Source organism: Macrotis lagotis, chromosome 1 (genome assembly GCF_037893015.1).
Source record: "Macrotis lagotis isolate mMagLag1 chromosome 1, bilby.v1.9.chrom.fasta, whole genome shotgun sequence".
NCBI lineage: Eukaryota > Metazoa > Chordata > Mammalia > Peramelemorphia > Peramelidae > Macrotis > Macrotis lagotis.
Genome location: NC_133658.1, coordinates 663,099,786 through 663,127,315, shown reverse-complemented (window position 1 = coordinate 663,127,315; position 27,530 = coordinate 663,099,786). Strand labels below are relative to the sequence as shown.

The 27,530-nt window shown below is 35.2% G+C and overlaps 1 protein-coding gene across 1 annotated transcript in view; it reads right to left on the bottom strand.

Moving 5' to 3' along the window:
- The window catches only part of TMEFF2 (transmembrane protein with EGF like and two follistatin like domains 2), a 272,583-nt gene extending 249,413 nt beyond the window's left edge, over positions 1-23,170 (bottom strand). The window contains exons 1-4 of the mRNA XM_074215466.1: positions 22,904-23,170; positions 20,541-20,650; positions 11,961-12,090; positions 4,014-4,040 (exon numbers count right to left, since the gene is read on the bottom strand). Coding sequence (XP_074071567.1) covers positions 4,014-4,040; positions 11,961-12,090; positions 20,541-20,650; positions 22,904-23,075 — 439 coding nt within the window. The 5' untranslated portion in view covers positions 23,076-23,170. The remainder of the gene's footprint in view (positions 1-4,013; positions 4,041-11,960; positions 12,091-20,540; positions 20,651-22,903) is intronic.
- Positions 23,171-27,530: the final 4,360 nt, after the last annotated feature.

Sequence of the window (27,530 nt, the reverse complement as noted above, 5' to 3'; positions counted from 1 at the left end):
TTTTGTACTATATAGTCATGCTCAAAGTATTCATAACATAACTCTGCTGTATCTTTTACAGAAATCCTCAAACTCCTTTACTTTCTTTTTAGGTAAATTGTGCTAAAGCTACTAACTGAATAGTATACCAAATAATTTAATTGTGAATAACTTATGTTGCAACAAAATAATTCAATGCACATAATAAGTAATTAGGACTTATTTCATAGTGATGATTATTAAAATGTTAAGAACTGATTTCCTTTAATTTCACTTATTCAGTTATTATTTAGTTAGGCATCCAATGAAACCAAAGTGAATCTAAAAGATTTAAAATCTTAGCATAGTGGAAGATAATCAAAGCTTTGTTCTTTTTAGTACCATTTTGAGAGGCAGGGAGAGAAAAGGGGTGGGGTCATCCTTCAGCCACCCACATCACCCTGGTTTTCAAGAGTAGTACTACTTTGGTACTAATTTCTACGGCAGTATCTGCTGCCTAAGAAAGCTTGTGGGTGGATAAGATGTTATTATTCTTCCTACACACACACACACACAAACACACACACTCACATACACACATACTTTTATATTTACAGCTTCAAATTTCTAAACATACATGTACTTGAAATACAACTCCTTTTCCCTGAAGCATCTTCCATATTTCTTTGGAATTTGCTGCCCTTTATTGTCACATTTCATCTTGGTTAAAAAATACTCATAATTGACAATTAATTGTAGTTCATTCCAAATATTTCAGCATATAAGAGATTATTGGATGTAAAATGTTTTGAACCAAACATTTCCTGTTTAAAAAATGGAATAATACAAACAGTACAATTCATTATTTTCTAAATGGACAGTATGTGTCATTTGGACTAATGAAATTCCCTTTTCATCAAAAGAAATGAGCTGCCACATTGGGAAACATCAAAACATGAAACATCTACATCCCACTATTTCTTCATGCAAATTCTATGCATATCTGCATATGTTCAAGTAATATCCAATGTAAACACAGTTTTATATAAGCACTTATCAAAATACCACCCACAGAAAAATAGTTATATATATATATATATATATGTATATATTAGATTCCATATAGAATATATACAGATGGGTTAATATGCATTTTATAAAGTTTTCACTTTATTTTCATTTGATGATAAAAATTCCCCTTCAGATGCAGATAAGTATGAATAATATATTTTTGCCAGGAATGGTTTTAACCATTGAAAAATCACCTGCCCTGATTTTAAATAGTAGGAACAATATCTCCCTCCCTTAAATAAAAGCTATGAAAATAGGGGAAAAGTTAAATTTAAACTGTTTCAACCCAGAATTGTGTGTTTAAATTATAAATCTTTTTTACAGGATATTTATATTTTGCCATTTAGACAAATGCACACCTAGATGTAGCTATTTAATGTATTAAAACTAACAAAGGATTTAAAACCATTTTAGTAGCATCTGCAAGAAAGTATACAGATATCCATAATTTTTTTCCAAAGTCCTGTAGGGAGAGGGTTTCTTTTGACTCAGAGTATTTAATTTATGGGATAACTATAATAACTCAACAACCTCAACTAATTTCATTATGCTCAATTAACTGAAAGGAACACAATAATACCCAATTGTTTCAATGCCCTAGAAACATAGGTCCAATTTAATGGCTGTTAAAAAATCTACCATTGCAGGAGTGGATATGGCAACCCCAATTATTCAATAAAGTGGGTTTTAAGATACATGGGTATGTATTGTTTTAGGCCATTACAACCCTAGAAATAATATTCTGGAAAACTCGTTTGTCCCTACTTTGTAACACTGTAGGCTAAAGAACATATCAAGTATTTCATACTAAAATAGCATAAACTAGAATTCACATTATAGCTTTTCTGGATAATTTAGAAAAATTCTCAATCTTCATTATATACACATGTATACAAACTCATACACATTATACACATACAAAGATATATGCTTTTTATCATACTTTGCAATGAAATGATAGCTAATTTAAAAATATGAATCTGAAACTGTTATGTTCTCTTTACTAAAGCATATATTTTAAAATACTGCTTTGGCTGATTTATTCTCCAAATCAGAGATTAAACTGAATGAATGGAAGATGGGGAAAAAACTAAGAAAAAAAAAGAAAATGTGAATTATCATTGAAATTTCATGAGATTTATTTAAAAACTCCAAACTCTTGAAGTTAAAAAGCAAATTATTCATGAAAAAGTCAAATTTTGTTCACACAAAGGCACAAAATTCTTAAACCAATTAACCAAGTTGAAAAAAGCAAGAAACAGTGAATTTCCATTCACTTATATGAAGTAATAGATTGAATGCAAATTATAAGTCACCTGCTTTTGATGAGGGTAAGAAATGAAAGGTGAAAAAGAAGAAAAACATAAGGAATATAGAAATGGACTCATGATAAGTCAAGTTCCTATTCAAAGGAATTTGAGACATCAGTAGTACTAGAAAATGTTTGATTCTTGTTTCCAAGGATCCTAGAAAATAATCAGGTTTGTTGCAAAAATGGTAGAACAGGGCTGACACAATGTACTTTAAATTGAGTTGTCTACACAAGAATCAAACAGCTGGAAAACATTCAGAATTTTGCATATAACTTCCACAGGGAACATTTTCTAAATTGATCAATTTCTTAACATTTTAATGGTGAAACACATATGAGAGAAATGTTTTTTTCTTTATGACTTCATTTGCTTTCCCAGTTCCTGTTTTCAAAACCTCAAGGGAAGCTTTCTTAGAAATGTATATTAATCAGGGAGCAAAAATCTTTATCTTCTTAGAGATATTGAAAGATTGTGGCCTATAGCGTATCATTTGATGTTGAAACTACATTTCATGCTCTAGTGATACTCACTCTTAACTAGAGTACTGTGTTATAGCTTTTATGGAAAAACTGTGCACTGACTTTGATTTCACATGATGAGATGTTCTACTTCTCTACTTAGACTACTGCTCAGGTTGCCAATTAAGCCTGAGATTATTTAAGGCAGTTCTATAGACCTTTCAAATACAATGTGCCAACTAGATCTTATCTACTTCACAGATGCACTTTCTAAGCAGCTGTCTAGTCTCCCCATGGTCCTCTTCTACTTATTTTTTGTCAAACTCAAATTTTACTTTTAACTTGAAATTAGTTCGAAATCATGTTTCCTGTTGCTATGTAATATAAAACAGAAATTCATTATCTTGGAAGAATGATCATGCTCATAGCTACCATATTTTTTTCAATCAGACAAAAGATTATACACTTTTCTTGTTCAGTGCTAATTGTCTTTTATCTGGAAAAGTACACACACACACACACACATATATATATATATAAAATCAATACTGAATAACTAGAATATCAAATTGATTTTTAAGTCTTTTAGCCTAACTTGATTTCATCCTGAATGTTTATTAAACACAAAATAAAGTTTGAAAATAAGTTATATTTTATAATTATTGCTAATGCTTAGCCAATAAAAAATAAAGCTATGATCTTCCTTTTTACTATTTACATTTTGGTTACAAAAGATTTTTATTTTTTTCTGTCAATTTCTCATGTACAAAGATCCTTTAGTTTTACATTATGGGTCAAAATATTATTTTAAACTCAGAATTTTTACTTTATTGATACCCATAAAAATAAATTATGTTTTAAAAAATATGACGTTTCAACAATTTCTTCCAAAATTATCTTAAGTATTTCCAAACTTCTTCTGGTACCTCAATGAACTTATCACTACTGAAAATCTGTCCAGGGGTCTCCAAATACACTAAAAACATATGAATGAACTAGTAACAGTAGATGGAGATAGAGTCCTTAATACAACTTGCAAATAATACAAAAAATTTATTTTAGATATAAATTTACTTAACTAATGACATAAAAAATTCATTCTTGCAAAAAATTCAAATTATCTTTTCAGAAATTATAATGAGAAAAGTATAACATAACCACTTAATTAACATGTATGCCCCAATTTTTAGATTTATTATAAAAAAGTTCCTACCTCCATCTCCAGATCCTGATCCTGCATCTGAAAAAAAATAAAGAAATAATAAAATACATAAAATGACACTTTTTACTTATTTTATATCTATCTTAATAGCAAAGAATGTTATCTCACTTGATTAAATTACAGATATTTAATGTGGTCATTAATTTTTATGAGAATGAACTTGATTTTTTTATTTGAAATATCTAAGGAAGAACTAATAAATTTTTGCTCTTATCAAATCTAATATCTCAGAAATAGCAATGTCTCCAAATTTCAGATTCACTTATTGTACATTTGTTGGGAAAAATCTTTCACAGTTCCTTTTAATCAAGTCAAATAAAGCATTAAACAGAAAATAAAAATTACACTGAAAAGAAATGCTTGTAACAATCAATGAGTTTCACAGATGCAACACTCTAAGGAATACAGCAGCATAAACACTTAATTGGTATTCCTATCCTTGCAAATTGGATGCATACAAAGAGAGGAGCATTTAAAAAATGAACATCTTCATATTAAATTGTTAATACTTTTCACAAATATTAAGTAATTATAGACGATATCTACTGAAGGAAATGAAATCACTTTTTTCCTTTATGAAGTCAATATAATACTAAGCTCAGTTCTCCCCTTAGTATTCATCAGGGAGAAACAGTATCTCTCCACTCTTTTTCTCATATGATGTTATACCCAAGCAAAGCTGTTTATCCCTAGGAGCTGTTTTTCCAGCTGTATTCACTAGATAACCAAACCCCACTCTCTGCCCCTTCAATGCCCCAAGTCCCTGTGTAGAAGATTTGGGTTCTGGAGAGAAATGGAGAGTTTCACTACAGTTTATGTTCTATCTCTGATATACTAGTTGAGTTAGATATGCCTAAGGCTACTATGTTTTCCCTGCAAAGTGTCTGTCTGTTCCTATGTGGTAAGAAATGAGACATACCTTCCCTCTCTGCCTCTCAGTCCTTTTTGAAACTCCCTTTTCATTCCAAAAATGTCCTTTGGTCATCCTTCCATTTTACTAGTAATAGATTAAGGCAAATATTTTGATGTTAAAAAAACACTTCAATTGTTCCCTTTACAAAGTTGGAACTAGGGAACAGTACCTATCTCTCAAGGTCAACTTTGTTATATTCACTTTAGGATCTGGCAGAGAACATAAATTGTCCTAGAAGGAATGAATGGCCTACAGGATATTTTCAAGTTTTGTAATAATAATTAGGATATACTATATTGTTTTTTGCATGATAGTATTGAAATATTATAACATTTTGCTTCAAATTAAATAAGAACTCTTGTATTACTATATTTTATCAGTATATAATAGTTTAATATGTCAACAGAATTTCTAACAAGTATTTATGTCTAAAGAGAAAGAAAAATGAAAAACACATCAAAATTCCTAGTATTTAATGCTGAAAATCAATGGATTAGTTACCAAAGAGCAACTATTCCCATTGTATAGATAATGAAACTAAGATTCAAAGGGAAAAAACAAAGTCAAACAGATGTTAAGTAATGGTTATTCAAAACCAGGTCCTCTATCCCCATACCTAATGTTATTTCCAGTTGTGTTATTTTAGATATATAAGACTTCAATGAACTCTCTCATTTTTAGTTTGACCCAAATAACCAACATAAGAAAGGAGTGAAGCTTACATAGTTTTAGATGGATAATTCCATTCAACCATGACAATTTTCCATTGCTTCAAAGATAACTACCAAGTCTCACATAAGATTTCTCTTTTTCATGTTAAATATTTTTAGTTTCCGCAACCAAGTTTCATTTAAAAGAATTTTAAGTGACTCCATCATCTTAATTACTTTTTTTCTGGAAATGCCACATTTGGTTGATGCTCTTCCTATATTTACGCACTCAGAATTGCTCATAATATTTGACATATGTTCTAGCAAATGAAAAGAATGGGGGACTCTCATCTCTCTAGTTCTGGACACTCTGAAATCTGAGGTTGCACTATCCGTCCTTTCAGTCTTCCATGTCACACTGCTGCTTCTCTTTGATCTGGCCGTCCACTAAGAACCTAAGATCTTTTTCCCAACCAACCTGTTATGTAGATATCAATCAATATGCAATTGTAAAATGTTTACAAAATGTCAGACCCTGTGCTAAATGCTAGGGATGCAAAGAAGGGTAAAACCAGTCAGTCTTCAGGGAGATCCCATTCCAATGAGGAACAAAAATATGTAAATATCTAGTTGCAACTAAATCCTAAATGTTGCCTTTATATTAGAGTAATAATGTGAGATGTTGAGCAGGCTACACTAGTAAGAAGACTTTTCCCAATCCTGTCTTATTTCTGTGTAAATACAATGTTAAGAAAAAAAGAGAAAGCTCCATCTTCCAATGCTATATACTTTTCAGGATTGCAACATGTAGCCTATATCTAGTATCAAAGAGAATTAGAAAATAAATGTCAAGTTTATGGAGTAAAGATTGGGATTCCATTTGTATATCAAAAGTCAGAACCCCAATTTATTTACAGTCAGACCTGGTTAATCTAAATCACTTTTGCACCTCCATCATTATTCAGATCAAAAACCCTTCAGATTTACAAGTCAATGGAAGATGCATTCTGCAAGACTGATTTACTAATTAAATCTTGTAGAAGTCTAGATGTGTAGATGAGCCAAGGATTGATTGCCCAATTGTGATTAAATTTTCTACTTGACTAAGTGTTTATTTTCATAGTATTATCAATACATCAGGGAGTGGTGTATTAAGACTTGAAGAAAGTATGGGAATGAAAATATATATGCAAATGACAGCTTGAAACTTAACAAACTGGAAAGTGACACTTGGCTGGCAAGTATCAATAGCCACATATAAAATCCCAGAACTTGTTTACCTGCTCTTTTCCCATTTGCTATGTCTTGCTCAATGTTTCTTGCTTTGTTATTTTTGCCTAAAAGCCATCAGCAGAGGTCCACTGTTCCCTCCTATTTTCTAATTCTAATGAATCATTAGGTAGCTTGATTTCTTTATATCTATATCTATATATTTATGTCTATGTCTATGTCTGTGTATATGTCTATGTCTCTCTCTCTCTATCTATGTATCTATCTATCTATCTATAGATATAATTTAATTTATTTAGGGCAATGGGGTTAAAAGGCTTTCCCAAGATCACACAGCTAGGCAATTATTAAGTGTGCTACTTAGCTGCCCCAGTTTCATACCATTGTATTTACCATTATGCCCAGTAAACTTTTTCTAAATTTCTGGATATGATTGTGTTGACTCTCCAATCTTTTGGTTATAGGACCACCCTGGTTCTTATTAATCTTTCCAATTGAGAAAGGTCACCCAATGGTGCTCTCACTTAACTTCTAAAAATTTTGTGACATTCACTCTGCAGGAGTGAGCAACACTGATGACTCACTACCTAGAAATATTAACTTCATCAAATGAAAGCCTAGCAGAGTCAGCTTGAATAACTGCAAATTTCACCACCAACACATTAATTGAATATCAGAACTGGAAGAAGCCCTTCTGTCTACTCAACAGGCCACTGGATAGTCCACTCAATAACCTGACTAAAATCCATTTAATAACATATTGAACAAAAGGCTATCCAATCATTAAACATTCATAGTGACACTGATTGCTTAAACATCCCCATCAAGGGATGACTAAGTAATGCAGTAGATAGAGTACTGGGTCTGGTGTTAGGAAGAATTGAGTTCAAATTGGACCTCAGACATTTACTAACTGTGTGACCTTGGACAAGTCATTTAACCCTGTTTGCCTCAGTTTCCTCATTTGAAAAATGATCTGGAGAAGAAAATGACAAACTACTTCAGTATCTTTGTCAAGAACATCATAAAGAATTGGACATGACCAAACAGCAATAACCTATCATTTTGTCCATTTCACTTATGGACAGTTTTAATTATTATTCTTTACTAAGAGCCAGAATTTGAGTCTTCTCTCCTGGGCCATTTTCTGTTTCAGTTCTATACTAGTTCTCATGCATTTAACCCTATAATGATGACTCCCAAATATATATTTCTTTTTTTTAAAGGAAAATCTTTAAATGTACGATTTTGCATCTTGTATTTGGCAACTCTTTATTATATTCAACAGCTCAAAACTCCAAAAACTTTCTTCTGTAGCTAACTACAAAGAAAAAGCGTGGACTTAGTACATTCACATATTTAATTAGTGCTAAATTACAACACTGCAGAAAATTATGTTCACTTAACTTCAGACTACAACAAGGTTATTCCTCATAGGGATTCCCTGTTGAATCAGTAACTGCTCATTTCCTTGATTTCCAGATATACATTTCTTATCTTCACTTCTTTGGGGGAGCTCTAGTGTTTCTGCTTTCTTTTTTCTTTCTCTTTGTTTCTTTGTTTCTTTCCTTTTTTCTTTCTTTCTCCCTCTCTTCCTCCCTCCCTCCTTTCCCTCCCTCCCTCCCTCCTTCCTTCCTTCCTTCCTTCCTTCCTTCCTTCCTTCCTTCCTTCCTTCCTTCCTTCCTTCCTTCCTTCCTTCCTTCCTTCCCTTCCTGCCTTCCTCCTCTTCTTTTTTTTGCTAATCATCTTCACTTTGATGCCCAAAGGCATTTAATACTCAGCATATCCAAAATAGAATTGGTCATCATCTCCTATCAACATTCCTTTCTTATCTGCATTAAAGATGCCAGTAGTCTTCTCCTGACCCAGATCTGCAACCTAAAAGTAGTCCTCTAATCTAGATTCTCACTTACCCCTCCTGTGATAGTAAATAATAGATCCAATCTTGATTATCTCTTGCATCCATCCCATTTTCCCAACTCACATTATTACCAGCCTAATGCAGGCCCTCATTCTTTCTCATTTAGATTATTGAAAATGCCTCTGATTTGCTTTATGTCATCCCCCTGTTTAAAAAGCTTCAGTGGCTCTCTAGTGCCTATATTTATATCCTCCATGTCTCTGCTTGACATTTAAAAATTGAATCATCTTTTCAGGTGGGTTATATACTATTCCATCTCGTACATTCTTTCTCTGGACAAATGTCCTTTGTACTGATTACTGTATATGACATTCCATTTTAGGTCTCTGGGCTTTTTCCAGAGCTGGACTTGACCTCTGAAATGCTCTCCCTTCTTTACTTTCATCTCTTAGAACCACTTTCTCCTTTTAAGATTCAACTTAAGAGGTTCTTCATGAAACCTTTCCTGGTTTCCTCAGTTGTTAGTTCTACTAGTGAAATTACTTTGAATTTATCTTGTGCATATTAAATATTTACTTCTCTGTATTTATGCTGCTTCCTTTTATATAATGTAAGCTTCTTTACTGTATTTATGTTTCTAACACCATGCCTGGCACATATTAAACATTAAATCAATGCTCTATTTATCATTATAGGATAAGGGCTATTTCATTCTCATATTTCTCTCCCTAGTGCTTGGCCCAGAGCCTAGAACATAAGTAGGAGTTTACTAAATGCTTGCTAAATTGAATTGTGATGCTGTTGACTCATATTGAGTTTCTAATATCACCAAAACATGAGTTTTTTTTTTAAAAGCAAACTGGTATCTAATTATGCCATTTCCAACTTTTTTTTCTTTTTGGTTAGGTGGCTTCTTTTTTTGGACCCAAATGTAAGAATTGGCATTTAATCCTATTAAAGGAACTATTGACAACATCTTTTCAAATCTTAAGTTTTATCCAGTGTATTGGATGACTTCCTGTTTCACCTCCTAATTTGATCATCAGTTTTCCCCATTATATCAACTAGAAATGATACATAACAAAAGACCCAGACAAGAATCCCTCCATTGGAAATATCCCTTCAGGCTAACATCTATCCATTAATAAGTATACTTTGATTTTTACAAAAATATTAGTGTATTTTGCTTTTCAAAATAAGACATTTCCAATAAACACCCAAATAAATCCTGGAAGGTACAAAAAAGAAATCTTAATGGTTTAGGAAAAGGAGGGGTACATTCTTAAATTCCTAGAATGTAGTGCTAATACTACATGTAATATAATATGTAACTGGAGTTCAATGATTTTCCATCCTGATTTTCTTTATATTTTTCTTTTATTATATATATATATATATATATATATTGTTCTTTTGCTTTTCTTCACTGTGCACAATTTCACAGAAATTTTCCATGACTCTCTGTTCACTACACTTTAGTTTCATTCATTTACACAATTCTGAATCTATGTTTACTAAACTAGCATCTAGCCAACATTTCTCAATCTTGTCCACAAAGATTAAAGATTTAATAAAATCCTTTGCAAATAATCTAGAAAATGAACAGCCATTGCATTTCTCTGAAATTCTTTTTCATAAAAGGAAGTGAAGTTGTCTGTTATGATCTTTTCTTGATGAAGCCCTCCTGCCTACCTGCTTCTTAATTCTTCTTTTTCTAGCTAATCCCTAGCTATCATTTTAATAAAATCCTTCAAAAACTTGCCAAAAATAAAGCTAAAAGCTTTGACTTAGATTTTGTAAAATCCACTTTCTTTCTCTTCTCTCTTTTTTTAATCTTCAGAAATAAATGATCTGTGAGAAAGGACCAATGATATTTATCCATACCAATCTCATCTTAATGAATGATATTATTCTTCTCTACTTCTCCACAATATCATAGGATCAAAGAAAGTTACAAATAATCGGCAGCTTTAGAAAGAGCATGATATTGGGACAACTAGGTGGTATAGTGGATAAAGCACCGGCCCTGGAGTCAGGAGTACCTGGGTTTAAATCTGGTTTCAGACACCTAGCTGTGTGGCCTTGGGCAAGCCACTTAACCCCGTTTGCCATGCAAAAAAAATACATAAAAAAAAGAAAGAACATGATAAAGCAAGGTTTTTCTATCTTCCCTCCCTTGTTTGCCATTATGACCACCTTCCACATTGTACAAATAAATCCATTCCTTACTGTTGAAACACTTGTTATTTTAGATGAGTTTTCCCATAAGATTTTTTCTGACAGTATTTTTGTTAAAATAGATTCTTAGACAAAGTCTGTTTCATAACATTATTATTTTTTTCTTTGAAAATGTTCAGATCACCTAATATTTCAGAAAGTAGCACAGCTCCTCTGAAAGACATTTATTTCCTATTAGCTGCACACTATCATAGAACGCTATGGTATATCAAGTTTTTGTTCTAATGTACTTTTTAATTGACTCCTTCAGCCTAACTTGAAAAAATCTACTTCAATTTTGAAATGTCCTTCAAGAATAAAGGCTTTATCATTTTCTTCTTTCAAGTTAACTTTTCCATCTGTTCTATCAGTTTGGTGTAACAAAGTGACAACACACAAAAGGACAACAGGAAGAACTTTGGCATATCTTAAGCCAGTTTTTCTACTCATTTCCTTTTCTACAAGATAGCTACAGTATAAGAAAAATGCCTCTAAGGTTAACTGTTCCAGGAAAGAAACATGACTTCAGAAATAATGTCCATCAGCAATGAATCATACTATCAACAGATTCTGCCAAAAACTGAGAATCACATTGTGTGATTTTGATAAAACAAGCCACACCTTCAATTCAGAGTCCATACCCAAGAAACTGCCATGATATACAAATCATTATAATTCAATTTTCTTCAGTTGAAATAATGCTATTGTTTTAAAACAAAAAAAAAGATTTGTAGCAATCCCTTTCTGTACATATGGCACCTGGCCAGTCCATCCAGGTTTCCAATTATATGTAATTTTTACTCATCTGTCTGAAGTTCATAAAATGCTGTATAACATGTGTATTAAAAATACCACAACATTATGACAAACTTCTAGCTTCTGCCAGATTTTTTTAAAGGTACACACACACACACACACACACACACACACACACACACATACACTCATACATACAGATAAATTAACATATGGAATCAACAGCCAGAAAACAGATACATGATTATATTTGGTGTTAACTGAAAAACCAAAATATGTCCTCATGACAAGCAGGTTTAGGTTATACATACCTGTGGCACACGATCCTTCTGACACCACGAGTATTTCACTCTGCTGCTTACAAGCCGCCTGCCTCAAATAGCACTCATTCTGATAGGTATCCCCATTGGAACCACACACGGGTACATAGTCACTGTTACACTGAAGAACATTAAAAAATAATGTAAGAAAATGGCAAGTATTGAACTAAACACAAGTTCATTCAAAAAGTTAAGAAGAAAATCATCCTCTAACCTTTTCAGGTAGGCTATACACTTTAGGGTTATTTTTATTGGCATTAAATAATTATTTAATGTTTTAAGAAGAGTAATTCTCAGTTATGCAAAAGATAGTTTATTAAGCAAATTCAGGTACTATATTAATATTAAGGGATGAGAAAGGTCTAAAAAATAAGATCTGATCTCCTGTCCTCAATAAAGCTCAGAATATATCAGGGGAAGTACTATTAGAGAATTTTATGAAAATGTGGGTGAGAGAGGGATCAATTCTCAATAAGGGGATCATAAGATCTCAAACTGAAACATTTCAGATAACTGAGGCACAGAAGAAATGATTTGCTCAGAGTCATATAGATAGTGAGTATCTGAAACTGAAATGGAACCCATGTCTTCATGATTCCAAGTTCAAATTCTGGCCTTATTCATTAGAACCATCATATTTCATTATTTAAACTTCTTAGAGAGAGTCACATTTCAGCTGGATCTTTAAAGATAGGTGGTGTTTAAACAGTTAGAGATGAGTTGAATATGGATCTTATCATTGAGAAATAAGATGGTAGGACTACATACGTATTATTTTTTCATAAAAAAACAGAATTATTTACTGATAATGGTTGATTCAGTTCATTGTGATTCAGAGAGAAAAGCAATACATTTAAATTAACCAGTCAATTCAGGCAAGGTAAATGGACAGGGAGTTTGAAGTAGACATAGAGGAAAAAAATATCAGATTCATTTTCTAATGAGTTAACAAGAATTTACTAACTTCTTTCTTTGTGCCAGATACAATACTATGTACTGTGATAAAAGGAAAGGTGAAAAACCAAATTCATGTAGTGGTAAGAGTACTACATTTGCTATCAGAAGAATTATGTGTGAATGCCAGCTTTACAACTTCATATATTTTATAATAAATAGTTAGAGATGCACTTGAGAGTTAGGGAAGAAATGAGTTCAAATCTAGTCTCTGATATTGATGAGCTGTATAACTATGAGGAAATCGCTAAATCTGAGGGTCAATTTCCCCTTTTCAAAAATTAGGATAATACTTCTTTGTAATATTATTCTCATAATACTGTTATGATGGCAAAATTGAATAAATATTTTGAAAACATAAAAAAATTAGGAAAATACCAATTAAGTACTTACTATCTCTAATTATTATAAATATATATATATATATATATATATATATATATATATATATATATATCCAAGGTCATTCCAGTTCTCAAATCCTCATTTTGCTCAACCATAAAATAAAAGAGTTTGACTAGATCATAAGTTTGTAAAATTTTTGTCATCCCTTTAGTAATCTGGTGAGGTTTATGAACTGAATAAACCTTTTTTTTTTTCCTGAATGGTGCTTTTAAATGTATGAAACAATAATAGGATTATAATGGAAGCTGATTATATTCAAATAAAAGTTTTGATTTTTTTTTAAGTTCATAGATGCCAGGTTAAGACCCTGTTAAATGATCTCTAATGTCTCTTTCAGTTTTAATCTTATAATTTCTTTATATCTGCTACAATGCCCACTTTGGTCATTGGAATACAGTATGGAATAGGATTTGTGTGTGTATGTGTGTGCTACAGCTCTCCAAATTTAATATGAAATTCTTTTAATAAAAATCTGAAAGCTTTAGCTTGAGTTTTAGATAATAAACATTTTTAAAGAGTTCTTGATTAATCTAAACATAATGATCAACAAACAAACATTTTAATATTCAAAGAAGAAGAGTTAAGGGTAGTGTATAAAAATGGTGAACTTTTGTTGTGGAGCACTTTGCAATGACACACACATATATATTTAACAAGATGGTAACAAAATTCAAGAACAATCAATAAATGTTTTCCAGTTATCTGAATATTTATCACTGATGAGCTAAAATTTCTGATAAGTAAATGTTCTACATTTCTTTGGTAAGACACGATGCAGACATGATGTAGTAATAGTTAATAAACCATAAAATGGTGGGAAAAATTCGATATCAGTTGACGGGTTCTTTTCTAGTTGTCTGAACATTATCATAGTATCTAACCTCTCTGAGCCTCAGTCTCCTCATTTATAAAATAAAAATAATGATCTTACACTGCATCCCTCAAAATGGCATATAAATGAATTATGAATTTGATTTATGTTAGTAAGATGTGGCATTTTAAGGAAAATAAGAGAATAATATAGTCCTAATAGAAATAGTTCAGTATTCCAAACTATTAAATGCTCTGTGAAAAAGGGACATGTTTTCTATTTCTTTATTTAAAAAACAGCTCCTCCCCCCCCAAAAAAAACCCTTCTATAATGGAAATTAGACAATAGAGAGTTATCATAAATAATCACACTAAGATGTATTACAAGTATTTGGCTGCATCCTATACCTGATAATTATACCAAGGATATAATTATCCTATGATTACAACATTGCTGATATAATTCATTTAATTATAACCAATATAATGATCAAGATTATTATTTACGAATGATAACCTATTTAGAACTTAGAAAAAACTCTTAAAAGAATTAAAAAACTCTGAATTTTGTTTTTTACATTTATGAATCTGAATTCTGATGTAATGTCAATAAGAGAGCATGTAAAACAAGTCAAGAATATATTGATAGGAGAATTTTATAATCTACCTACATAAGAATGATTTTAAAAAGGAGATATAATTATATTTTAGCAAATTTTAACACAAAAGTATGAAATATAAACACACAAAAATTGGGCAGAAAGGATCATGTGTTTAAGCTTAAAATGATATTTCTCCTTATAGCATATCTCTTTACAAATTCTGGATTCATAATGAAAATTCTTGCTATGGTAACTCTCACTCAGTATGATAAGATAGCCAGATGTCTCAATAGATAGAACCATGAGCCCAGAGTCAGGAAGACTTGAGTCTCAGATAGGTACAGCCTGTGTGACCCTGGGCAAATCATTTTAATCATTCTGTTTCAGTTTCCTCAATTATAAAATAGGGGTAACAACAATAAGATCTACCTTCCAGGGTTTTTGTGTAAATACCACAAAAAAACTGGTAAATAGAAGCATTTTATAAATCTCACATAGACAAATGAGTTTGGAGTGAAGGAGATAGGGAGGAGACAGGAATAGGGGAGATGGGAACTATCCTTTTTGTGTAGCTCTTTAACTCCAATTCTGATTGAAATATTTTGTTAAATAGATTTTTATGCAAGATTTGCATTATAGAAGACCTATAATTCCACAGTTGATCTTTCCCATTAACTTCAACAAGTAGAAGTTGTGGGGAGGGTGGGTTATTTGTTATCTTTCACTAAGTTCTGGAGCACAATTCTGATAAGGATTTTAAAGCATTCAGGTAACAGCAAAATACCTTATGCCATTTTAAAATAATACAAGCCACATATGTGTTGTGCTAAAAACCCAAGCTGCCAAGGTCCTTGTGAAGCCAAAAAGAGAGATTCATATGGAGTAGAAAGAAATTTAGAATACATTATTATCACAATAACTTTTGGCACCTAATAACTCACTCTATTCATAATCATTAATATGAAAAACTGAAAGATCATGAATCAGATAAAGTTCCTAATGTAGGAGATAGAGTAGACCCTTTTTTCTTTTTACTTGTTAAGTCTAATATTTATAACTGAAGAGTTTCCTGTGCAAATAGCATGTATGGTTAATTTTGAAATTGAATTCTTAAAAGAAAATTAAAAAAAAAAGGGAGGGAGGAGAGTAGTATGAATCTCTCCTGCTTGTAAACAGGACAATTGCTATGGTTAAATATACTAAAATTACTTAAAGAATATTTTTCTTATAGCTGTGAATTTATCTAGTAACTGAAAATCATTTGTAACAAAACACAAATTTTCTTAGAATTTTTTCATTATATATCTGCTGGATTTTTTATTTCATTTCCCAAATTATTATCTTAATAGGTCAAAGTAAAGAAAGCAAAGTCAAGAAAGAAAGAGTCAGTTAGATGATCCACAAATATATGGTGACATTCTGTCTTCTTCAAATAAAAGCATAATTTGAATGGGAGAGAGAGACATTTCAACTGGTTTATTGTTCACATGGTTAGTTAGATAGGGATTCTTTTTGATTGGGTTTTCAAAATGTTTACATTTGTTAAGAATGACGGCTTAGATAAAGTGCTCATGGAATTTTGTAATTTCTATGTAGTTGCAAAAACTCAGATAAATAATGACTCAGTGAGTTCCTAGTATGTTTCTATTCCAGAGTAGAGGTCAGGAGGAAGTCTGGCCATTACATCCTGTCATCTTACATTTTGAATTTATTAATTCCTTGAGCATATGTATAACAAAATGACACATCTCTGCCAATATTATGAGAAAAATACACCCCTTTAATGTGAAAGTATGTAGAGTTCAAACATAGCTTGTTGAATGAAAATGTTCAGCATTATGAATTGTGAAGACATTTAAATTTATTTTAAATCAAAATACAACTAAAAGGGCAATCTCCACTCTGAGAGCATCAGAGAAGGATAATGGTACAGACCTAGTGACATTTGGGGACCAACCTTATTTGTGGACAGGGAATGATGCTAGTTTTTTTTCCTAAACATTTTATTTTCCAATTATTTTATTATAATATTATAAATATTTTCTAATATGAGACTGACCAGTATGAGTTCAGACAGTTTTCCATCATGTCTGACTCTTCCTGACCCCATTTGGGGTTTGCTTGACAAAAATACTAGAGGGGTTTTCTTTTCCAGCTCATTTTACAGGTGAGGAAACTGATGCAAATAAGGTTAAATGATTTGCCAAGGGTTATACATCTAGTATCTGAGACCAGATTTGAACTCAAGAAATTGAATCTTCTTGACTAGATGTGGCACTCTATATATCTTCTATCTAGTTGTTCTATTGAAAAGTAAATAGTATATTCAAAACCTCTTTGCATTTGTACTGGGATACTGCAAAATGTGTAACTTTAATACAACCTTATCAGTCTCGGTAAGTTCTAGACTAAAAAAATGGAGAAATATGCAAACAGTTTAGGTTCTATCTCCGCATTAAATGCATTTTGTAATGCTTTTATTTTGTTAAAACTTGTGATTTAACTGAGCTCTCCGTTAATTTATCTTCTTCTGCCAATGCAGAACAACCATTTACAGTCTTAGAGAGTTTCCTGGCAACACTGAGTCATTATCTAGAGTCCCTTATCTAGGCAGTCTGTGTCAGAAGCAGAATCTGAACCCGAGTCTTTTTGGCTTGGTTTTGTGATACTAAATTCTAATTAATAGGTGCTTCTTTTTAAATTACTAGTTATTAAAATTGTTCTTGAGTGAAATTTTTTGAGTTTGTTTTGATAATGGAATGAAATGTCTTTATTAAGTGTTTACTAAGTGAAAGGTACTGCTAAGCTACATGTGTGCTGAGATTTCCAGTGACATATGTCCACATTAATGCCTTGAGAAGGATATTTTCTTTGAACTTATTCAGAAATTTTTTCTTTGAAAACTTTCTTTTGGCCAGGAATATTATAGTATTTAATCTATAAGGAAGGGAAAGATTTGTATTTATATATTTTTTAAAAATCATGGAAGAAAAATTACTATAACAACCAAATATCAGAGGAATGAAGAAAGGGAACATGTACTTAATAGAGGTCTACCATGTGCCAGACACTAAATATTATTTCATTTTATCCTCTCAACAATAGTAGGTAGTACTATTATCCCCATTTTACAGGTGAGGAATTTGAGGCAAATAGAGGAACATCACACAGTTAATGAGGGTCAGAATTGACCAGCCAGACTTTTAAATAGTATATGGAAAATAAATTTTCATCCCCTTACTCTGAATGGTAGGAGGGGGAAAAAGTAAACATAATTTAATCATATTCAAGAGAAAGATTGAGACAGTAAAAATGAGTAACAAACAATAGAATTTGGAACAATGCAAGCCTAGCTTAATACATACTATTGTTTTATCTGCAACAAATATTTTAACCTTGATCACCATGCTACTTTGCCATGTTATAATATTGATTTAGGACTAGTTCTATATTTTCAACTTCAGAGTAGTTTCCTCATATCAGACTTACTTCTGATCATAGTACAAGCAAATAAATAGAGTTCCATACTAGGCAGAGAATTTGAAATAAAAGAATTACCAAAAGTTTTCAGATTACATTTTGATTGCAAATTCATTTTTGTCAATAAAAAAATTATGTTTATAAAGGCCTGCATATAATGAAAGGACCAATATTTACAAAAAATGCAGAAAATGAACTCAACTTATTATCTGTTTTACTTAAATTCCTTATTAATTCTTATAATAGCTCATCAAATAGTGTTCCCAGCAACACAGTTTATATTTACATAGTCTCCCTAGAATGAAGAATCATTCTACATTCTATTTTACTAAAGCTTATCCATTTATAGATTTCCTAGATGCCCTCTCTCTTTGGACACAGAATTCTGACTTTAAAGTATATTAGTCCTGGTTCATTTTCTACAGCTGAGTGGTATATTCCTAATAACCTGTGACTACCATAGGATAGAAATCTGGGAACCTCAAACTGAAAAGTGAAAAATAAGATGACAAAGCCATTCTTTCCCATTGACTTTTGCAAGGATTTTCAAATAGTAAACTAATTCTGAATTACTAGAAAATGGAAAATTCTCTCTCCCTTTCATGTAGATTATTGAAAGAAGGCAAGCATGTGTTCTTGTGTGGTATGATGTCTCAAGAATAAATGATTTCTATGCACACACTCATTGATGACCAAAATTACCACTGATTTCTGTCCTACTATATCATTATCTAAATGTCAGGGGTCTGGCCTCACCAATACTTGCCCACCAGGAGGTGGTGCACTTTGCAAATGTCAGTAGCTTTATGTTGTGTTTTGGGGTAAAACAAAAAGGAAAAGCTTTTAGCTTATTTGCATGTCATTTTGACTACAATTAATGTGAAATCTCTCAATGATTCTCAAATAGAAATGGAATTAAATTCCAAAACACTTCTTTTAAATTGTAACTTTTTTAAAAAAATTTTTTCCCCAAAAAACACTTTTCTACAGCAATCCTAATAATATACAACAGATTGAATATTGCAGTTAGGAGAGCTAGACTAAGTTTTTGTTCTAATTCTGTCTAGCTGTGTGAATTAGGGAAATAAGTTAATCCTTTTGGAACTCAAGTTTCCTCAGATATAAAATGAGAATTTTAAACTAAAATATTGTCTAAGTTCCTTCTAAAATGCTATGATATTCTATGAATTTATGCCTAATCACTTTCACGTTTTTGATATTTTTCAAATTCAAGTTTTTATTTTGTCTTGTATTTCATTTTTTTATAACCTAAGAAGAGGCTTTTTTTGTATTGTTCTTTAACTTTCACTCATTTTTTGTGCTTGTTATGGCAAGTTGGAGGATAGCTTTAAAATATGTTAAAGAATCACAGTTCTCCCCACCCCCCCCAAAATAAAATAAAGCAGGGTTATTTAAATGGCAGCAGTTTCTATCTCTCTCCCTCTCTCTCCGCCCTCCCTTTCTCTTTCTCTCTCTCTCTCTCTCTCTCTCTCTCTCTCTCTCTCTCTCTCTCTCTCTCTCTCTCCCTCTCTCTCCCTCTCTCTCCCCCTCTCATCTTTGAGCTTATGTGTACATATAAACATATGTATATATACATACATAAATATAATTATAAACTTTTTAATAGCAAAATTAGATGCTAAATTTATATGAACACAAAAAATTGGGAAATGATTGCAAATGCCACTAAAATTGAATGTATACAACCTTCAAATATTTTGACTTAGAATATTAAGCAAAGTGATGTTCTTTTCTCTTGGGAAAATCTGTGCCCTTTTGGATTCCTTCTACTTAGTACTATCTAAATGAAAATATATCTATCAGAAACTTAAAACATTTTAGAAAGTTTCTGATAAAGGACACTGTATTATGATCATGATTCAAGAATAGGATGCCTATTAAATTGTCAAAGGCACTTTTTAAGGAACATTGAAAACTATTTGACTACTACCAGATGAAAGATCTGGGACAAAGAAACCTGAGGATACTAAGCATTTTTGATATTTCCTAAGTCTAGGTAGAAAGGTAAAAAAAGCCAAAAACTTAATCTTGCTTTAATATCAAATAAGTACAATTTGAATCTTTGTCTACAATGACATTTATAAGTACAATAACTGCATTCCTCCCCCCCCACTCTCCACCCTCAGAAAACTAACATTTTCTTGACATCACTTGGCTCTCTTGCCAGATTTTTTTACTTGGTGCCATATTTTCCCCTAATGTGTAACATTATAATTTGCCAAGTTCTGGGTTATAAAAAAAGATCCTTACTTTGAATTATCATTGATAAATTAAAGAATAAAAATACAAGCTTTCTTACCTTGAACTGACAGACACAAGTCACACTGTCTCCAATTCTTAAACACTCCCCATCAAATTTACAGGTATTGGTGTCACAAAGAAAGAGATCATTTTCTCTGTCATCATAACCTCAAATTTAAAGAGAACAATATTCAAAATCAGTCATGAGAAAAATAATGCAATAGCTTTTAATAACAAAATTATTGTCATTTTTAAGTTTTTCAAAAAGTTCTTGTGCAATCTCCACCTAATGCCCACTAGAATATAATACAAAGGATATTTATCATATATACATTTGATTATATTATTTTCTGGTTTTCAAATATCCTTTCCATTTACATATCTACTTTGGTGTCTGATTTTATATGGGGATTGGAAGAGAAGAAGAATCTAGAAAAGTCATACTTATTCCTTTGCCCTATCATTCCTAAATTTAAGTAGACATATAAGTCCATAGTTTTGGTGAAGGTTAGTCTTTTGATTCAAGGTCTTGAACAACTCCTTCTTTGGAATTCCTCCAGACAATGAGGAAACAAAGCCCCAATAATAAAGATAAACAGGCACAGTGTTTTCTGTGATGGTCTGTCTCATTCAAATGAAGATTGATTACCTCTAGGTTAACAGGAGAGGTGCCAGGTTCTTCACAAACTGCTGAGAAAACCAGCTCCTTCCTTTTAGTTCCTATAGATATACTAACAGATCTGGCTAAAGATGCAGGTCTTGATTGCCAACACCAATTCCGTATTTCAGTCAGTTTGTTATTCCATCTCAACGTTATAGTTAGGTATTAAACAAAACAATTATAGTAGACTTCAGACTCATTAAGATTGAAGCTTATTGATTATTTTTTAGGTTGTTTAGTGGTCCTATAACACTGTCTTAAAAGTGAAAAGGCAAATGCATTATGGAACTTATTCTTTGTAGAATTACAATTAGACATATCTAATAAAAAGAGAAGTTAAAGGGAACACTTCCAAGATTTGTTCAAATGTCTTATTTAGACATTGATAAAACAGCACAAAGGCATGGCTTTCTGACCCAAATGTCAAATGTCAGTAAAGGTCAAATTTACTTTATGAATGAGAAATTGTCATGGAGAACTTAACTCTTTTTTTTTGTATCTTGGGTTTTACCTCAGTAATGGCCAAAGATCCCCAATTTTTTTCAGACTCTAGGTTTCAGTAACTAATCTCTCCACAGATGATATACTAACTACTAAAGTCAACATTCATCCTAGAACAAGACTTTTTAACTGAGTAGAGACTTAGTTACGCTTAATGATGTTTACATGAAGATTAAAATATGCATTTGCTGGAATGAAGTGCAATTAAAGCATTCAGAAAAAAATATGCAAACATATACAAAAGCAAAGGGTTTACGATGCCTTCGAAATAACATAAGATAATAATGCAGGGATTCTGAAAATACCAAGTAGTGTTATAAATGCATTAATGGACTTCTAATTCCAGTCTATTCCTTATTTAATTGGTAGGTATCATTAAGAATTTAATGTAAAAAGGAAGGAGGGGACCTGATTAATACCCGTGGAATCAAGGCAACAGAGGCACCAGCACCAGTATGTTTCTTTTGGGTCTTGCCCTCTGGCTGCATTTCTCTCTCTCTCTCTCTCTCTCTCTCTCTCTCTCTCTCTCTCTCTCTCTCTCTCTCTGTGTGTGTGTGTGTGTGTGTGTGTGTGTGTGACACACTGTATTCTGTTAACTTCCCTCGGGTAACTGAAGGTTTCGGTATGAAAAAAAAAAATAGAGCCATCTTTTGGCTAGAAAACTAAGTCTTCCCGAGATGAGGCAAAAAGGTGTGTGGGTGGGGAGGTTTGGGGGTGACAAGGAGATCTTTATTCCACATCTTTTTTGATCATCAGATCCTAACCCTTAGACCAGCACATTCTCCTTACACTTTTGCAAGGAATCAGAGATTCTGAAATTGTATGATTTATTACTGTCTCTCTCCCAAAGTTATTTGACTTATCTTCTAGCTTTACTTTTTTTTTACGACAGAAAAGGAGCTGTGTGAGTATGACTCAATGGAATTGTGGCAGACTCCGGGAATACACAAAATTATCCCCTGGGCTCTCCTGAAGAGATGGGTCAATTCCAATGGAAATGTTGGGCTGAGAGGACGCACATATCCAAGACTTTCGGTCCTTCTCACTGAACACTCTCTTCTGCACTCCCCCAAAATTCACCAAAAAACTCGATGTGCTCTCGGTGGTGCGAAGCAGCGAGCTTCGGGGGTTTGAAAAAGGGGAAGCAACCAGAAGAGGGATGACGCTCCCCCCTCCCCCCCCACCGCACCGCACCGCACCACACCGCACTTCCCTTACTAGTAAAGGGATGGTTTGAGGGCTTTGGGCTTGTAGCTTACCAGAACAGTTCCAGCCGGTAGGCGTTTGACAGTCACTTAAGGAGGTAGGGAAAGCTGCAAGTTTCACCGGCCGGGCGATGATGAGCAGCATCACCGGGAGCAGCAGCAGCCAGCAAAAGCCATCGCAAAGTGTCCAGCTGCTACACTGCCGCGGGGATTCCCAGAGCACCATGACTACTTCACTCAACTCTGCAGCTGCAAAAAGGCTCTCCCCAAAACCAAAGGATCGCTGGGTCCGGGGACGGAGCTACTGAGCATCCCGGGGTCCCCGGCAAAAGCGGCGGAGGGAGCAGCGACAGCGGCGGCGGCAGCACCCTGCGTGGAAGCAGCCAAGCCCTCGCATGATCCTGAGAGTTTCAGCACCATCCAGTGACCCAGCTCAGCCCAGGGCGCGAGAGGGTCGTCCGGGGAGGCGCGGCGAGGATGCAAGCAGCCACTGCCATAGGGCAAGGCTCTCCGGCAAGGAGGAGAGGAGGGAGGCAGGAGGCTGGGGCTGGGAGGTGGGAGAGAGCAAGACGAGCTGCAAGGAGCGAGGGGAGAGTCCGTCAGCGCGCTCCGCAACCCAGCAGCCTCCTCTCCCGCTCTGCCGCCCGCATCCCTCTGGCGTGGGGGAAGCAGCAGGTCCTCAGCCCGCCTGGGATCACGTGGGAGGAGGCAACCGGGCCCTGATTGGCGTAGCGGGATGCAGGTCCCGGGAGGGAGGGGCCGGCTGGGAGGTGGAGGGAAGGAGGAGGAGGAGGAGGAGGAGGCGGCAGAGGAGAAGGAGGCAGCAGCCGCGGCAGATGCCACAGACTGACTTGTGCGGCGCTGGCCCGCAGCTTGCGAAACCCAGGACTTGGCCCGAGCGAGCCAGCACTCGCGGCGCTGGGAGGACTCGGCGCTCCTGGGCTTCTCCCTCACTCCCCTGACTGGCTCCCTTCTCCAAAGCTTCCCTCGCGCGAGTCCCCAGCAGCTCCCAGGGCAGCGCCCCGCCGGCCTCTCCGGTGACCCCGGCCGGCCTTCGCCCAGCCTCGCCGGGTGGTGTCTCTCTGAGTCAGCTAGCGTGGGGTTGGAGGAGGTGGTTCGTGGTGAACACTGCAGTGGCGAGAGTGAAGGGAAGAGAACGGAGCTAGCTTCCCTGCGGGAGCCTTGCGCTCTCGTGTTCTGACTGGCGGGGTTGGGGCACAGGCTGGAGGGGCGGGATGGAACAGGGTGATGCTGCCTCTCCGTGGGCGCCGAGAGGGGACAGTGGCTCTCTCGGGCTGGGCAAAGCGGGGAGGAGGAGGACAGATCTGTCCCGGCTGGGCCAGCGCTCTCCTCGGCAGTCTGCGACGCTGCGGAGGCTTCCCAGCCTGGCAGGACCATTCTGGTCACCTCTCTCTCTCTCTCTCTTCTCTCTCCCTGTCTCTCTGTCTCTCTGTCTCTCTGTCTCTCTGTCTCTCTGTCTCTCTCTCTCTCTCTCTCTCTCTCTCTCTCTCTCTCTCTCTCTCTCTCTCTCCCACACCCCTTCCTTTCTTCTTTCCTTTCTTTCTCCCTCTCCATGTCCAAAGGTTCCCCACCCACATACACTTTTCTCAAGTCAGGAGGAGCGACTGGAAGCTGATTTTACCCACCCCTCCGTGAGGTGGGGCAAACAGTGAGAAGGTCAGATTTGGCCCGAACAAGTAGGCAGAGAAAAGAAAGAAAAGGAAGCCAGGAGGGATCGAGGCCCCTCCAGAAAAGCAACGGGTGGGCGTGCACACTGCCGCAACGGTGGAGCGGGTGACTGAGAAATGCACGTTCACCATAGCCTGCCGGGCGGGCTTTCCCCTCAGCCGGTGCACGCAGATCCGGTCCTTGGATCATGCCGGTTACCTGAGGGACGGGAGAATGAAAAACTCTGCAGGAGCCTCTCTCTGTATTTGCCTTTCTCTCGCTCCAGCGGGCGACTCGCAAGCAGGCTTGCCAGGATCCGCCTTTCGCCTGCTGCATTCTTCACACAGTTACACACTTTTGTGCCTAATGACATTTGAGTTGACAGTAACCGGGCTGCGGAGTTACTTAGAGAGCTTTCCGGGACATGAGCCCCTTTCCATTTTGACCTCTGGTCTTTATTGCTTTACAGGATTTGACGCATCGGCCCAGGCAAAGTTGCCCCCCCCCCCCCCCCCCGCTTCGTTTCCCTTCTCTGTGTAATGGACTTAGTGATTATTCAGACAAAAAAACTCTCTTCACTTCTATCCCAAGCTCTGTATTTAGAAGGGCATGACAAGTAATTAGCTTCCATTTCTGGTCACAGCAACATACTTATTCTGTGAACAGCAACTCCGTCCCTAAGCAGCCACCAGCAGCAAACAAATTGTGCTAGAGCTCTCTTTTTAAGTCCCTTAACCTGCAACCTCCTCCCACTCCCTTCGTTTTTAACTTCTCCTTTGAGAGATTTAATGGGGTAGCACCTGGGTGTCTCAAAGGAATCCATCATTTTCCTATTATGTGAAACCCATCCCACTAGCCTACAGCCCCGCCTCTGCCCCCCACACACATAGGCTCCCCTTCCACCACCCCCATCCGCCCCCTTGCTCTGCACCCCTCCCCAAGGATTTCTGAATTACACAGTGACTCTCAATCCTGGCAATTAAGCTGAGGATCCTCACATTCTGGTCTGTGGCATCTCTCTCCTTACCGAAAAAGACTCCATTAAAACAAATCAATCTGACCAGACGATGGAGGCATCAGAAAATCGGCTTCTAGATGTAGCAGCTAAATCCTTTAAGGAGGAGGAATGCCCATTAGATAAAACTGCCATCGGATATTGCAAAAGCACGGAATCAGAGAGCTTGCCTCCTGCTGCAGCCTTTTAGCAGAAGTCGTAGCATAAATATAAGTTTAATGTAGATAGAGATTTAGTAACTCAACAGTAAGCAGGAAAGCATGTTTCATTTTCTGTAGCAGAGCTAGTGTGGCAACTAATCAAGCTTATGAAAATAAACCATGCATTAAACTAAAGGGAAAGTCCTTAAAAGTGTTTATGCAGCAATTATGATAATATAACCAAACCTGGTAGGATTTCAATGCTGGGCTATACAAACAGGATCTTCATTCAACCTCTTAGCAAATTGAAAGTAAAATTGCTATTGAATTTTATGCTAAGTAAATTCTGGCACGCTTACTAAGCATATGTACTGCTAATACATCTTCCTCCTTGGCTTCCCCCCTCCCCCATGTAACTTAAAACTCCCATATAATTAATTAGTGGTTGTGAATGGTTAGCAAATATAGTGACATCCATCGAGTTCTTTTTAAAAAATCTAAATAATTAAGCAGTTTAAGCAAAACCATACTAATTGGAAGGCTCTGGTTTTATGCTGTCTATTTGGTATTGACTGTTATGATGCCACCACGAAAAATTCTAAAACTGGCAGGCACCACCATGTGGCAGGAGAACATCAGTCACTAAATACAATCTCCTTGAATTGGTGAATAAGTAAACAGAAATACACTTTATTCACATGAACCTCATCCTTAGGTATAAAGTAAGTAGATAGGCACTAAAATGGACAGAAATGAAAAAAGCGCTGAGAACATCTTCTGCTTTTCTCTATAAAAGGTCAGGGATGAATGGTGCTATTAACTTTGTTTTGGGATTACAGTTTATTAACTAGACTAGAGATTCTGCATTTTGGTTTTGTTGGGTTTCTTTTTTAGTTGAAGGAGTTATCATATAAAGATAGGAAAAAGTAATTTTATTTAAACTTAAGCAAATCCTACTAGGCTTAGAGTACTTTGACACACCCAAATGTCTTGTTTGTGAAGATAACCTAGTATTTTAAAGTAGAAGAAGTCAGAACACTCTTCCAGAAAATTTCATTCCCTTCCACCCTGCCACCCCCAAACACAAAGACATCTCAAATGTAAGAACATAAGCAAAAACTTGACTGCAAGAGCAGTCAAGGGTTGATAAACCCAGTTGGAAAAGGTGAAAATGACTGGCCAGTCAAATCTGCACTTCTGCCTCTTTCCTATGTGACACTTCTGATGATACTTCTTCTTTGCTTCCAGGTGGTGAAATACAGGTGAAAGTAAGTCAGTTATATCAAAGACCCCATGGACTTTGGTATATTCTAAGGAATTAGTAGAGTTCAGTAACATTTCTAAGCAAATGTATACAAGAAGGTAGACAGAATTGGGTTTCTTTAGCATAATTTCCTACAGAGAGGAAATAAATAATAAAATAATTCCCCAACCAGCAACTTAGTTTGTTGCAAAAAGGTTACTCTGTCAGCTCATTTCACTCTCTTAATGTCTTTACTTCTTTTTTTTTTGAAAAATTTTGACAAGGTAATGGGGCTAAGTGACTTGCCTAAGGTCATACCATTAAGTAATTATGAAGTGTCCAATTCCAGATTTGAACTCAGGTTCTCTTGACTACAGCTATTGCTTCATCCATCTGCCACCTGGATGCCCAACCTCTTCATCAAACAGCCTTGTCCACTCAAAAGATGCTTCCAGCCTCTGATACCTACTTGACTCATTAATGAATTCCTGATCACATCACTATTCATAGGAGACCTAACCATACTCATATAACTTCTGGACCAGCTTACTCCCTTACTCTTGCACCCCCTCTCCTTCATAACTTCTTTCTTTTCTCCAGCATTTTTTTTTATTA